The sequence below is a fragment of the Salvelinus fontinalis genome, chromosome 32 (assembly GCF_029448725.1).
Source record: "Salvelinus fontinalis isolate EN_2023a chromosome 32, ASM2944872v1, whole genome shotgun sequence".
NCBI classification, from domain to species: domain Eukaryota; kingdom Metazoa; phylum Chordata; class Actinopteri; order Salmoniformes; family Salmonidae; genus Salvelinus; species Salvelinus fontinalis.
In genome coordinates this window covers 28,038,440-28,053,090 of record NC_074696.1, presented here as the reverse complement: position 1 = coordinate 28,053,090, position 14,651 = coordinate 28,038,440, and the positions used below count along the sequence as shown (strand labels likewise).

At 45.4% G+C, this 14,651-nt stretch overlaps 1 protein-coding gene across 1 annotated transcript in view; it reads left to right on the top strand.

Annotated features, from left to right (window-relative positions):
* Positions 1-14,651, top strand: part of LOC129831017 (endonuclease/exonuclease/phosphatase family domain-containing protein 1-like) — a 30,800-nt gene continuing 16,149 nt past the window's right edge. Inside the window, exon 1 of the mRNA XM_055893992.1 lies at positions 1-1,303. Within this exon, the coding sequence (XP_055749967.1) occupies positions 453-1,303 (851 nt within the window). The 5' untranslated portion in view covers positions 1-452. The remainder of the gene's footprint in view (positions 1,304-14,651) is intronic.

The following is a 14,651-nucleotide window of genomic DNA, read 5'->3' as shown; positions in this document are numbered from 1 at the left end:
ACCAGCTGGCGTTTAATCCGAACACGATTCTGCAGCATCAACTCGCCACTGGACAGTTCCTTTAGGCAAGCTGACCGTGGACGGTTAATATACCTGAATACTCAGCAAGGGAATAACACCAGTAAACTTCATGACAAAAATGGAGTGAGAGACAGCTGAAGAATTGGACTTGCGAAGGGAACCGCTGTTTTGTGCATATGTTCTATCTATTTTAATCCCGAAAAAGAAAACACACGATAACATACTACGGCTCATATGTTTGTCAATGAGTAAAACTGTCTTGAATGCAGGGCATGTATCTAAGCAATAGTCGATCAATCACACTGTAGGCTACTTTTCCACGTTGCGCGCCTGCTGCTGTGGTGCGGCTGCTTTCGCCGCTCTGCCCGGTCTACCCACGGTCTCTAGACTTCGAAGCCACGGCGAATTGCACTGCCAACTGAGCCGCAGCCATGGGTGGGAATTTGGGGTGCCACCGCTCGATCCCCAAAGACCCGACGGATTTCAGCAACAGCAAGCGCAAGTTTAGCGCAGCGTGCAACTTCAGCCACATCCTCGTGAACCAGGAGCGGTTGAATATCAACACGGCTACCGAGGAGGAGCTGATGACTCTACCGGGAGTGAACCGTATGGTAGCGCAGAATATCGTGCAGTATCGGGACTGCATTGCGGGGTTTAAAAAGGTAGAAGATTTGGCTCTCGTGAGCGGAATTGGTGCTGGCAAACTGGAGATCATCAGACTGGAAATATGCGTCTCGAGCAGGACGAGTTCGTCCCAACACTCGCCGTCGTCTCTGCGTAAAGACTTCGAGCCCCACCTGTCATGCACAGGTATGAACATTAATACCGCCACACCGGCGCAGCTCATGAGCATCCGTGGCATCACGGGTAAAATAGCGAATAACATAGTAGAATACAGGTTAGAAAACGGTCCGTTTAAAAGCATCGAAGACTTGGTGAGGGTCAATCACATAAACTCGTCTCTATTGGACAAAATCCGCTTTCAAGTGTACGTGGAGCGTTCCAGAACACCTTCCACCAATACCAACGGGGGGTTGACATACACCACCAAGTCTCACCCGAGCCCCACATCGTTCAGTCTCCTGAGTGAGGACCTGGATCTTCCAGCCGGGGGGCCGACTCGGATCATGTCGGTGCGGCCCGACGTGGAGCCTCCTTCGGGGATGCGGGAGGGGAAGGCGGTGGTCAGGGTGGCTACCTGGAACCTCCAGAACTGCTCCTGTGAAAAAGCCAACAACCCTGGCATCAAAGAGGTAGTGTGTATGACACTGCTTGAAAATGAGTAAGTATTTATCTGAAACCTACAGACAAACTGTCCTTTTTATAGACATATGTTGTCCTGACATAATGACATGTTGTCCATTATACATTGTAGATTACACTGTACAAAATATTTAGGAACAACTTACTAATATTTAGGAACAACTTACTAATATTGAGTTGTGCACCCCCTTTTGCCCTCAGAACAACCTAACTTTGTTGGGACATGGACAATACACAGCCTGCTCTCATAGACTAGACATAACATGGTACATGTAAATTCGAGACACTCAAATTAGTATAGGTTAAGTTTTGTATGGTTACTTAATAAGGGTGGTTGATCACGGTTTGATGGGTGGGCATATACAGTTGAAGTTGTAAATTTACACACACTTATGTTGGAGTCATTAACTTGTTTTTCAACCACTCCACAAATTTCTTGTTAACAAACTATAGTTTTGGCAAGTTGGTTAGGACATCCACTTTGTGCATGACACAAATCATTTTTCCAACAATTGTTTACAGACAGATTATTTCACTTATAATTCACTGTATCACAATTCCAGTGGGTCAGAAGTTTACATACACTAAGTTGACTGTGCCTTCAAACAGCTTGGAAAATTCCAGAAAATGTTGTCATGCTTTAGAGGCTTCTGATATGCTAATTGACATCATTTACATCATTTGAGTCAATTGGAGGTGTACCCGTGGATGTATTTCAAGGCCTACCTTCAAACTCAGTGCCTCTTTGCTTGACATCATAGGAAAATCAAAAGAAATCAGCCAAGACCTCAGAAAAAAATTGTAGACCTCCACAAGTCTGGTTCATTCTTGGGAGCAATTTCCAAACGCATGAAGGTACCACGTTCATCTGTACAAACAATAGTACGCAAGTATAAACACCATGGGACCACTCAGCCATCATACTGCTCAGGAAAGAGACGCGTTCTTTCTCCTAGAGATGATTCTCCTAGAGATGATTCCTAGAGAGATTCTCTCTACTATTATTCTGACATGTCACATTCTTAAAATAAAGTGGTGATCCTAACTGACCTAGAACAGGGAATTTTTACTAGGATTAAATGTCAGGAATTGTGAAACTGAGTTTTTAAATGTATTTGGCTAAGGTGTATGTAAACTTCCACATTGAGGTCAGGGCTTTGTGATGGCCACTACAATACCTTGACTTTGTTAAATGCACTTCAATCAGTGTAGATGAAGGGGAGGAGACTGGTTAAAAAATATATTTTTAAGCCTTGAGACAATGAATGAATTGATTGTGTATGTATACCATTGAGGGTGAATGTGCAACTCAATATTAGGAAGATGTTCATAATGTTTTGGACACTTTCTATATAAAGATTTGGTCAATCAGAAGTGGAGGCCGTCCCTAACGCCCTAATGGGTGGGCTGCCCCTGAATCTGCTACGTCAGAACGTGTGTACCTGTCATGGTAATTTCGGTACCCAGAGTCAAATCTTACATGCAGTCCCAAATCCAATCTGTCACGAGAGAGTACTGTCATCAGGCACATGATCCCCTCGTGTCTGTCACTTAATATAAAGAACACTAAATACTGCCCAAACCTAGTTTAAAAAAGGTACACTGACACACACACGTATTTATTTTACTAAACTTCTGGGGACACACAATTGATTCCCATTGAAAATCCTATTTTCACGAACCTCTAACCCTAATTCTAACCATAAACCTAACCCCTAAGCCTAAAAATAGCCCTTTTCCTTGTGGGCACACCACTTGTTCAAATGTTTGTTTTTGTTTACTCTTCTTGTGAGTTCTTCTGGTCCCCACAAGTATAGTTAAACATGTCCACATACACACCTACTAATGCAAAACTGAAAGTCCTACATGCACAGCAATCAGAGAAAACAAAGCCCTTTCATAATGATTTTGACCACCGTTAGCACAGTACTTTGACCCCAGATACTTCCCCCTTCCTCGTCTTCCTCTGTACAGGTTTGGAAGCGAAAGCTATTTTCAAAGCTATGATACTTCCCCTGGCTGTCCCTCCCTTTTCCTGTGTTCTGTCAGCCTGTAGGTGGGGGTCCTGGCTGGGGATATCGACGTGCAGAGAGGAGAGGGAACAAAGGGAGAGAGATGGAGGGGGGAAGATGGAGAGAATGGGAGCAAGGGAGGGCGAGAAGGTGGATGGGAATATAGCGAGGGAAGAAAGAAGGGGAAAGGGAGGTGTAGTGAGTGCAGTTGGAGAGGGTGTTTTCTGTTTGCTTTGCGCTGAGCTGTGGAGCGAAAGATCACAGGCAGCAGGGCTGATACTTGAGTTTACAGTGCAGGCTGAGCTGGATTGTCTTGGCCTGCCTCCAGCTAGCACAGGGAGCGAGTCACTGGAGGTCAATGAACTCCTCCGCTCTGTGCTGCACCACACGAAACCAAAGGTTAGACAGATAATCGTAAACCAGTGCCAACCAGCCTGACGCAGCCTTGGAGAGGAACACCCCTCGAGTTGTGTAATGAGTCAGCTGAGCGGTTGGTCTTCCTACTACCAGTCCCTGGCTGAGACACAGACAGAGACTAGGGGAAAAGGGAAGTGGCCCCATCAGGCTAACTAGCTAGCAGGGACATGACAGGGATAGGGAGGTTACTATAGGCTAGCAGGGACATGATGGGGAGGTTACTATAGGCTAGCAGGGACATGACAGGGATAGGGAGGTTACTATAGGCTAGCAGGGACATGATGGGGAGGTTACTATAGGCTAGCAGGGACATGATGGGGAGGTTACTATAGGCTAGCAGGGACATGATGGGGAGGTTACTATAGGCTAGCAGGGACATGATGGGGAGGTTACTATAGGCTAGCAGGGACATGATGGGGAGGTTACTATAGGCTAGCAGGGACATGATGGGGAGGTTACTATAGGCTAGCAGGGACATGATGGGGAGGTTACTATAGGCTAGCAGGGACATGATGGGGAGGTTACTATAGGCTAGCAGGGACATGATGGGGAGGTTACTATAGGCTAGCAGGGACATGATGGGGAGGTTACTATAGGCTAGCAGGGACATGATGGGGAGGTTACTATAGGCTAGCAGGGACATGATGGGGAGGTTACTATAGGCTAGCAGGGACATGATGGGGAGGTTACTATAGGCTAGCAGGGACATGATGGGGAGGTTACTATAGGCTAGCAGGGACATGATGGGGAGGTTACTATAGGCTAGCAGGGACATGATGGGGAGGTTACTATAGGCTAGCAGGGACATGATGGGGAGGTTACTATAGGCTAGCAGGGACATGATGGGGAGGTTACTATAGGCTAGCAGGGACATGATGGGGAGGTTACTATAGGCTAGCAGGGACATGATGGGGAGGTTACTATAGGCTAGCAGGGACATGATGGGGAGGTTACTATAGGCTAGCAGGGGGTTAATTCAGTTCAGCAGTACAGATCATGTGTAGAATGGAGCTGCTGACACAGTTGACTCATCTCTAGAAGAAAACAAGTAGTCTGGTTAAGATGTTGAACAGCTGTATTACTGACAGACTCCAGGGATACCCTCTCTGTGTACTATGTTGTCAGGGAACGGTAGGCGAGGGAACGGTAGGCCACAGAAATGCTGTAATGTCAGTTTTGCAAGATCGGTAGAGTGCCATGCATTGCGTTATTGATTTGTGCAATTTTTTCACTTTGGCTGTCACGAGAGGCAACTTCTTTCTTCTGCTGAGCTAGGGGTTGGGGATTTTGTCTTTGTCAGTGTTATGCAATAACTACTGTGGAAATTAGATTTGGACATAAATGAGTAAAAACTACATAGGTTAACCGTCGATGTGCAGCTGTAGGGAAAACAAACCCACATGCTGCCCTAAACATACTCTCTCTCCCTCTAGGTCAATCTCTACAGGGTTAGTGAAAAAGGACTTCCAAGGTTTAAATGGGTCTGAACTGACTTGATGTACTGAGGAACCCACTCTTGATTTTACATTGAGGGCAAATGAACAACTGCTTTCACTGCAGTCTGAACTTCTATACAATCATCCCTAAAAAAAAAAACTCCCCCCACCCCAAGGCATGTCTGACACTCAGGACAGGGGTGTGGATTAGATACCTGTTGGAATGTGTTCTGATTTTCATAGTCAGTGAGGTTTGTCATTAGAACCCTGACAGTGTTTCTGATATAAATCGATTCAACCAGACCAACCCAATAACAGAAACAATGTGTTCTGTGTTCATCTGAATGGACATGATCTGATAACGGAAAATCGTATCAGCGTATCTAGTTAGCCATTCAAAGGTCAGTCGATCAGTCTTGTAATGTAATCATCCAATGATTGCCATCACCACACAATCTCTGGACAAGATCATCTCGACTTCTAAACAGATTACTGGTATTACAGATCAACTGTGTTCTCTCGCTTCTAATATTGCAGCATTATGTTCTTTCCGTACATATTTATCTGTGGAAGAAGTGGTCAGAAAGGGATTTTTAAGACCCGAATGCCAAAACATTTAGGATGGAGGTGCTCAAAGTTGACCCATTTTGCATACCCTACCATGAGACATCCATGCCTTCATCACTGCAAAAGAAAAATGGTTGAGTTTGATATCATTTAAAAGATTACAAACAGTGTTGTCAAACTATATTTTATACATTCTTGAAAAAACACAGCACCCTGTATTCAAGAGCCGATGGTGGGCACAGCACAAACAACTCCGATGTAAAATAGGGTCCAAGCTGCAACGTATGCGAAAATTGTAACAAAATCAGAGTTTAACATAAATGATCTAAAACCGCGTAAAGGCAGGTGTTGGTGCTGCCTGCCACTCACCATGTTAATCCCTGTCCTAGTACATGATGGGAAGGTCACATCTACATCTCACCCGCAACAGCAGGTCTGTCCCCCGACTCACAGAAGACTGCCTGCCAAAACAGACAGCATGACTATGTGCTGGACTCTACTGCAATGGTACACACCCTCAGTGCAGGCCAATGAAATCTGGAGCTATCTGAGAGGAACCGTTTCTCTCATCCCTGTCAGCGTGTTTTGTGATTGTGTGTGAGACAGGATTGATGCTGAGGTCATGAGCGGTGGTGTTGGGGAGGTCGCTGCTGACAAGAATGTGTGTGTGCTCTTAACACTCAGCGCAAGCTCCAGAGGGAGAAGGTGCTGGTGGAAAATTCCATCAGCGCAGCAGTTTGTGGCAACAGACTCTGCGTGAGAAGCATTTCCCAGAAAACACTGCTTCTGTCAGTGCCAGGACAGGAGCCATCATGCCCAGTCCCTCCTGTAACTGTAACAGTTTACACAGGTACACTCTGCCTTGAAACCAGTACTGCACTGGTTCTCAATTGACCTGAAAACAAGCTACACTGATACACCAGCTCTCAAACCGGTCTGCACTGATACACCAGCTCTCAAACCGGTCTGCACTGATACACCAGCTCTCAAACCGGTCTGCACTGATACACCAGCTCTCAAACCGGTCTGCACTGATACACCAGCTCTCAAACCGGTCTGCACTGATACACCAGCTCTCAAACCGGTCTGCACTGATACACCAGCTCTCAAACCGGTCTGCACTGATACACCAGCTCTCAAACCGGTCTGCACTGATACACCACAATCTAGTACAGTAGACTCTGAGACAGGATTATTCCAAGGTGACCTTCGTGCTGCAGCTCATTCCTTTTAGTTACAAAACGATATCAGTGTTATCAGATTTACTCTTATCTAACAAGTACAGACGGTTTTCCTTCATTGTGTATTCAGTGTGCATGTGTGTGCGTACGTCTACAGTAGATTTCCTACCCAAGTAAATCATTCTAAGTTTCTGCGTGACAGTGGTTCTTTTCTCCATTGTAATGACATTGAGGGATTACAGTTTCTCTCCGAGCCGTATATAGTGTGACTCTGCTCTCCCTCTTCTCTGATGCAGTGTGGATCTTTATGACCTTTGCTGCAAGCCCCTTCCAACTTTTTTCATTCTGTGTGTGTGTGTGTGTGTGTGTGTGTGTGTGCGCGCGCACACTCACTCTCACTTGTTTGGACATTGCAGTAGAGCCCTTTACTCATTCTTTTTAATGTTTTTTTTTGGCACTTGCCTTAATCGTTGACAGGGTGCATTTGTTAATCTGGCTATCCTGTCAAGCTGTGAGGAGAATTGAGTGAGCATTGGAGGAGTTTGAACACACGATCCTGTTATTTTTATACATTTTGTTATGTTACAGCCTTATTCTAAAATTGATTGAAGAGGAACATGTTTTATTTAATCTACACACAATACCTCATAATGGCACGGTGAATGTTTTGTTGAAATTTTAGCAAATGTATTAAAAAATATATATAAAAAAATATTTACATAAGTATTCAGACCCTTTGTTAAGAGATTTGAAATTGAGCTCAGGTGCTTCCTCTTTCCATTGATCATCCTTGATGTTTCTACAACTTGATTGGAATCCACCTGTGGTAAATTCAATTGATTGGACATGATTTGGAAAAGCACACCTGTCTATATGAGGTTCCACAGTTGACAGTGCATATCAGAGCAAAAACCAAGCCATGAGGTCCAAAGAATTGTCCGTAGAGCTCCGAGACAGGATAGTGTCAAGGTACAGATCTGGGGAAGGGTACCAAAAAAATTCTGCAGTATTGAAGGTCCCCAAGAACACAGTGGCCTACATCATTCTTAAATGGAAGAAGTTTGGAATCACCGAGACTCCTAGAGATTCCTAGAGCACCATCCCTACGGTGAAGCATGGTGGTGGCAGCATCATGCTGTGGGGATGTTTTTCAGCGGCAGGGACTGGGAGACTAGTCAGGATCGAGGGAAAGATGAATGGGGCGAAGTACAGAGATCCTTGATGAAAACCTGCTCCAGAGTGCTCAGGACCTCAGACTGGGGTGAAGGTTCACCTTCCAATAGGACAACGACCCTAAGCACACAGCCAAGACAATGCAGGAATGGCTTCGGAACAGGTCTCCAAATGTCCTTGAGTGGCCCAGCTAGAGCACGGACTTGAACCCGATTGAACATCGCTGGAGAAACTTGAAAAGAGCTCTACAGCGACGCTCCCATTACAACCTGACAGAGCTTGAGAGGATCTGTAGAGAAGAATGGGGGGAAACTCCACAAATACAGGTGTGCCAAGCTTGTACCATCATACCCAAGAAGACTCAAGGTTGTAATCGCTGCTAAAGGTACTTCAACAAAGTACTGAGTAAATGGTGTGAATACTTATGTAAATGTTATATTTCATATATATGTTTTTACTTTCTCTTCATGGGGTATTGTGTGTAGATTGCTGAGCATTATATATATATATATATATATATATATATATATATATATATATATATATATTTAAATCAATTTTAGAAATAAGGCTGTAACTTAATAATGTGAAAAAGTCAAGGGGTCTGAAGCTGGTTGAGGAGAATGCAAAGTGTGCAAAGCTGTCATCAAGGCAAAGGGTGGCTACTTTGAAGAATCTCAAATGTGAAATATATTTAGATTTGTTTAACCCTTACTACATGACTCCATAGATGTGTTATGTCATAGTTTTGTCTTCACTATTATCCTACAATGTAGAAAATAGTAAAAATAAAGAAACCCTTCAATGAATAGGTATGTCCAAACATTTGACTGTGTGTGTGTAAATTCCACTCTCCTGTAAGGTCGTGGTCACACTAGCATCAGGCCCCGTGTGTGCACTGCGGCCAGGTCACCCGTGGTCAGTGCAAGGAGGCAGTGGAGTCCCAGAGGCTTTCTATTGTAGCCTTACATTGTGTGATCACACCTAGAGAAGAGGAAGGGAAGGGCTGTTGTCACCCTCCTAGAGAGCTCTGGCTCCAGACCTGTTTGTGTTCACTATCTCTGATTGCGTAGTTCCTGTTTGGAGACCAGAGATGTCCAGATCTCTCTCACAATCTATTATGAAAGAATTAGGGTTTAGGGTAGGGTGAAAGCTCTAGTGTGGTGGGTAAGCAAAAGCATCAAACCATTTGAAGACCACAACCAATGCAGCTAATAATAAGTTCCTCAAGTGTTGGTTATGGAGTGTTCCTTTGCAAATGGGTCCATAGTACATTATGTAAAAATTTGTCTCCATTTACTATCAGTCGATTATATTACTGCGAAATAGTCTCCCATCTCTGGGTGGACTCTCTGCTGTCTGTTCTTATCAGTTTAGTCTCGTCGGTTATCCCTGCCTTCTCTCGTTTATGCTCTTTGTCATTCTCTCCCTCTTTTTATGGACTGGGTGCTCCTGTGAACCACCACCACCTCATCAGTCCCCAGCAGAGAAGAACGAGAGGCTAACGTTGATGTTTTCCTTCTACTTATATTAGTGGATGTGGCGTTGCATAATGGGTCAAAGTCAGAACAGATGCAGTGTTGTGTAATGTTCAATAATAACTGCTGGAAAACAGCCAACCTACTGTGCTTGAGACGTGTTTGGGAGTAGAGAGTGGCAGGGCACGAATCCTGCTAGTCGCAAGGTCTCCAGTCCACTTCTCCAGTCACATCCACAGTGACTGAGCTGTATGCTAGAATTAGAAAATCAGTCTAGGCTTAGCTGTCCTGTCTGTCTCCTGATATAAACTCAGCAAAAAAAGAAACGTCCTCTCACTGTCAACTGCGTTTATTTTCAGCAAACTTAATGTGTAAATATTTGTATGAACATAAGATTCAACAACTGAGGAAAAACTGAACAAGTTCCACAGACATGTGACTAACAAAATGGAATAATGTGTCCCTGAACAAAGGGGAGGTCAAAAGTAACAGTCAGTATCTGGTGTGGCCACCAGCTGCGCTATGTACTGCAGAGCATCTCCTCCTCATGGACTGCACCAGATTTGCCAGTTCTTGCTGTGAGATGTTACCCCACTCTTCCACCAAGGCACCTGCAAGTTCCCGGACATTTCTGGGGGGAATGTCCCTAGCCCTCCGATCCAACAGGTCCCAGTCGTGCTCAATGGGATTGAGATCCGGGCTCTTCACTGGCCATGGCAGAACACTGACATTCCTGTCTTGCAGGAAATCACGCACAGAACGAGCAGTATGGCTGTTGGCATTGTCATGCTGGAGGGTCATGTCAGGATGAGCCTGCAGGAAGAGTACCACATTTTTTTATTTTTTTTATTTTTTTTACCGTTATTTTACCAGGTAAGTTGACTGAGAGCACGTTCTCATTTGCAGCAACGACCTGGGGAATAGTTACAGGGGAGAGGAGGGGGATGAATGAGCCAATTGTAAACTGGGGATTATTAGGTGACCATGATGGTTTGAGGGCCAGATTGGGAATTTAGCCAGGACACCGGGGTTAACACCCCTACTCTTACGATAAGTGCCATGGGATCTTTAATGACCTCAGAGAGTCAGGACACCCGTTTAACGTCCCATCCTGAAAGACAGCACCCTACACAGGGCAGTGTCCCCAATCACTGCCCTGGGGCATTGGGATATTTTTTAGACCAGAGGAAAGAGTGCCTCCTACTGGCCCTCCAACACCACTTCCAGCAGCATCTGGTCTCCCATCCAGGGACTGACCAGGACCAACCCTGCTTAGCTTCAGAAGCAAGCCAGCAGTGGTATGCAGGGTGGTATGCTGCTGTTGAGGGAGGAGGATGTCTTCCCTGTAACGCACAGCGTTGAGATTTCCTGCAATGACAACAAGCTCAGTCCGATGATGTGACACACCGCCCCAGACCATGATGGACTCCAAATCGATCCCGCTCCAGAGTACAGGCCTCGGTGTAACGCTCATTCCTCCGACGATAAACGCGAATTCGACCATCACCCCTTGCGAGACAACCGCGACTCATCAGTGAAGAACACTTTTTGCCGGTCCTGTCTGGTCCAGTAACAGTGCGTTTTTTTTATTTCACCTTTATTTAACCAGGTAGGCAAATTGAGAACACGTTCTCATTTACAATTGCGACCTGGCCAAGATAAAGTAAAGCAGTTCGACACATACAACAACACAGTTACACATGGAGTAAAACAAACATACAGTCAATAATACAGTGAAAATAAGTCTATATACAATATGAGCAAGTGAGGTGAGATAAGGGAGGTGAAGGCAAACAAAATATATATATAAATAAATAAAAAAATATATAAAAAGGCCATGGTGGCGAAGTAAATACAATATAGCAAGTAAAAAAAATAACACTGGAATGGTTGGTTTGCAGTGGAAGAAGGTGCAAAGTAGAGATAGCAATAATGGGGTGCAAAGGAGCAAAATAAATAAATACAGTAGGTAAAGAGGTAGTTGTTTGGGCTAAATTATAGATGGGCTATGTACAGGTGCAGTAATCTATGAGCTGCTCTGACAGCTGGTGCTTAAAGCTAGTGAGGGAGATAAGTGTTTCCAGTTTCAGAGATTTTTGTAGTTCGTTCCAGTCATTGGCAGCAGAGAACTGGAAGGAGAGGCGGCCAAAGGAAGAATTGGTTTTGGGGGTGACCAGAGAGATATACCTGCTGGAGCGCGTGCTACGGGTGGGCGTTGCTATGGTGACCAGCGAGCTGAGATAAGGGGGGACTTTACCTAGCAGGGTCTTGTAGATGACCTGGAGCCAGTGGGTTTGGCGACGAGTGTGAAGCGAGGGCCAGCCAACGAGAGCGTACAGGTCGCAGTGGTGGGTAGTGTATGGGGCTTTGGTGACAAAACGGATGGCACTGTGATAGACTGCATCCAATTTATTGAGTAGGGTTTTGGAGGCTATTTTGTAAATGACATCACCGAAGTCGAGGATTGGTAGGATGGTCAGTTTTACAAGGGTATGTTTGGCAGCATGAGTGAAGGATGCTTTGTTGCGGAATAGGAAGCCGATTCTAGATTTAACTTTGGATTGGAGATGCTTGATGTGAGTCTGGAAGGAGAGTTTACAGTCTAACCAGACACCTAGGTATTTGTAGTTGTCCACATATTCTAAGTCAGAGCCGTCCAGAGTAGTGATGCTGGACAGGCGGGCAGGTGCAGGCAGCGATCGGTTGAAGAGCATGCATTTAGTTTTACTTGTATTTAAGAGCAATTGGAGGCCACGGAAGGAGAGTTGTATGGCATTGAAGCTCGCCTGGAGGGTTGTTAACACAGTGTCAAAAGAAGGGCCAGAAGTATACAGAATAGTGTCGTCTGCGTAGAGGTGGATCAGAGACTCACCAGCAGCAAGAGCGACATCATTGATGTATACAGAGAAGAGAGTCGGTCCAAGAATTGAACCCTGTGGCACCCCCATAGAGACTGCCAGAGGTCTGGACAACAGACCCTCCGATTTGACACACTGAACTCGATCAGAGAAGTAGTTGGTGAACCAGGCGAGGCAATCATTAGAGAAACCAAGGCTGTCGAGTCTGCCGATGAGGATGTGGTGATTGACAGAGTCAAAAGCCTTGGCCAGGTCAATGAATATGGCTGCACAGTACTGTTTCCTATCGATAGCGGTTAAGACATCGTTTATGACCTTGAGCGTGGCTGAGGTGCACCCATGACCAGCTCTGAAACCAGATTGCATAGCGGAGAAGGTATGGTGGGATTCGAGATGGTCGGTAATCTGTTTGTTGACTTGGCTTTCGAAGACCTTAGAAAGGCAGGGTAGGATAGATATAGGTCTGTAGCAGTTTGGGTCTAGAGTGTCTCCCCCTTTGAAGAGGGGGATAACCGCAGCTGCTTTACAATCTTTGGGAATCTCAGACGACACGAAAGAGAGGTTGAAAAGGCTGGTAATAGGGGTGGCAACAATTTCAGCAGATAGTTTTAGAAAGAAAGGGTCCAGATTATCTAGCCCGGCTGATTTGTAAGGGTCCAGATTTTGCAGCTCTTTCAGAACATCAGCTGACTGTATTTGGGAGAAAGAGAAATGGCGAAGGCTTGGGCGAGTAGCAGAGGGGTTTGTGCCCATAGGCGATGTTGTTGCCGGTGATGTCTGGTGAGGACCTGCCTTACAACAGGCCTACAAGCCTCGCCGCAATAGGCTGAGAGTCTGAGCACTGATGAAGGGCTTGTGCGTTCCTTATGTAACTCGGGCAGTTGTTTCCATCCTGTACCTGTCCCGCAGGTGTGATGTTCGGATGTACCGATCCTGTGCAGGTGTTGTTACACGTGGTCTGCCACTGCGAGGACGATCAGCTGTCCGTCCTGTCTCCCTGTAGCTTTGTCTTAGGCGTCTCACAGTACGGACATTGCAATTTATTGCCCTGACCACATCTGCAGTCCTCATGCCTCCTTGCAGCATGCCTAAGGCACATTCACGCAGATGAGCAGGGACTCTGGGCATCTTTCTTTTGGTGTTTTTCAGAGTCAGTAGAAAGGACTCTTTAGTGTCCTAAGTTTTCATAACTGTGACCTTAATTGCCTACCGTCTGTAAGCTGTTAGTGTCTTAACGACCATTCCACAGGTGCATGTTCATTAATTGTTTATGGTTCATTGAACAAGCATGGGAAACAGTGTTTAAACTTTTTCAATGGAGATCTGTGAAGTTATTTGGATTTTTACGAATTATCTTTGAAAAACAGGGTCCTGAAAAAGGGACGTTTTCTTTTTTTGCTGAGTGTATATGAATGTACTGGACCCCTGGTTCCAGAACTAACTGTGAAGGGGAGGTTGGTGAGTCGAGAGGTGAAGATAGCAGATTCCACAGCATTCTGGATCTGCGGGGTGAGGAGCCTAACGTGAGAAACGTTTCCCCAGGCTGTTGCGTGGTGGTAGAGAGCGGCAGTCCACTGCCCTGTGGGTGGTGCTGTCTTAGGTAGTGATTAAGGGACCAGTGCAGCACCTAGGTGGAGTGAGCACCTATGGGACCTGGCACCAGGTGAAGTAGAGACCACAACTCAGACCTTCATATTGATTGATTGCCCTGATGCAGAAAATGCTAATTGGGGATGGGGCTTCTTGCAGAAGGATGATGTGAGCAGTGTACTAGGGGGAGATGGAGGAGGTATGGAATTGAATAATACACCATTGAGATGCCTGACGGAATCTGTGGTTGGCCACTCACCATCTTGTAGGACCACAAATTCTGAAATCATGTCGTGACAAAGATCCCCTCAGCCAATCTCATTCCCAACGCCTTCTCAACATTTGCTGCATCACATGACGTAAGTCTGTCACAACTACGCAGAACCAACTCATTTAGGGCCGTTATTATTACTGCCAACTACATTTGCCACATATCGTGATTGTGTCTTACATCATAACTGTTATCCCACCAGATTATCTTCATTCATGGAGTACATGTGGGCCACAGCAACCCACCATGTAACCGGCCCAGTTTCACAAATACTTTATGAAAGAATGCAATCTGTTGAAAGGTTCTTTTTTAATTTATTTATTTTTTGATCGGCGTGGAGCTAAGCTTGTGGAGGCCTCTGCAGCAGCGTTTCACAAATAGAAA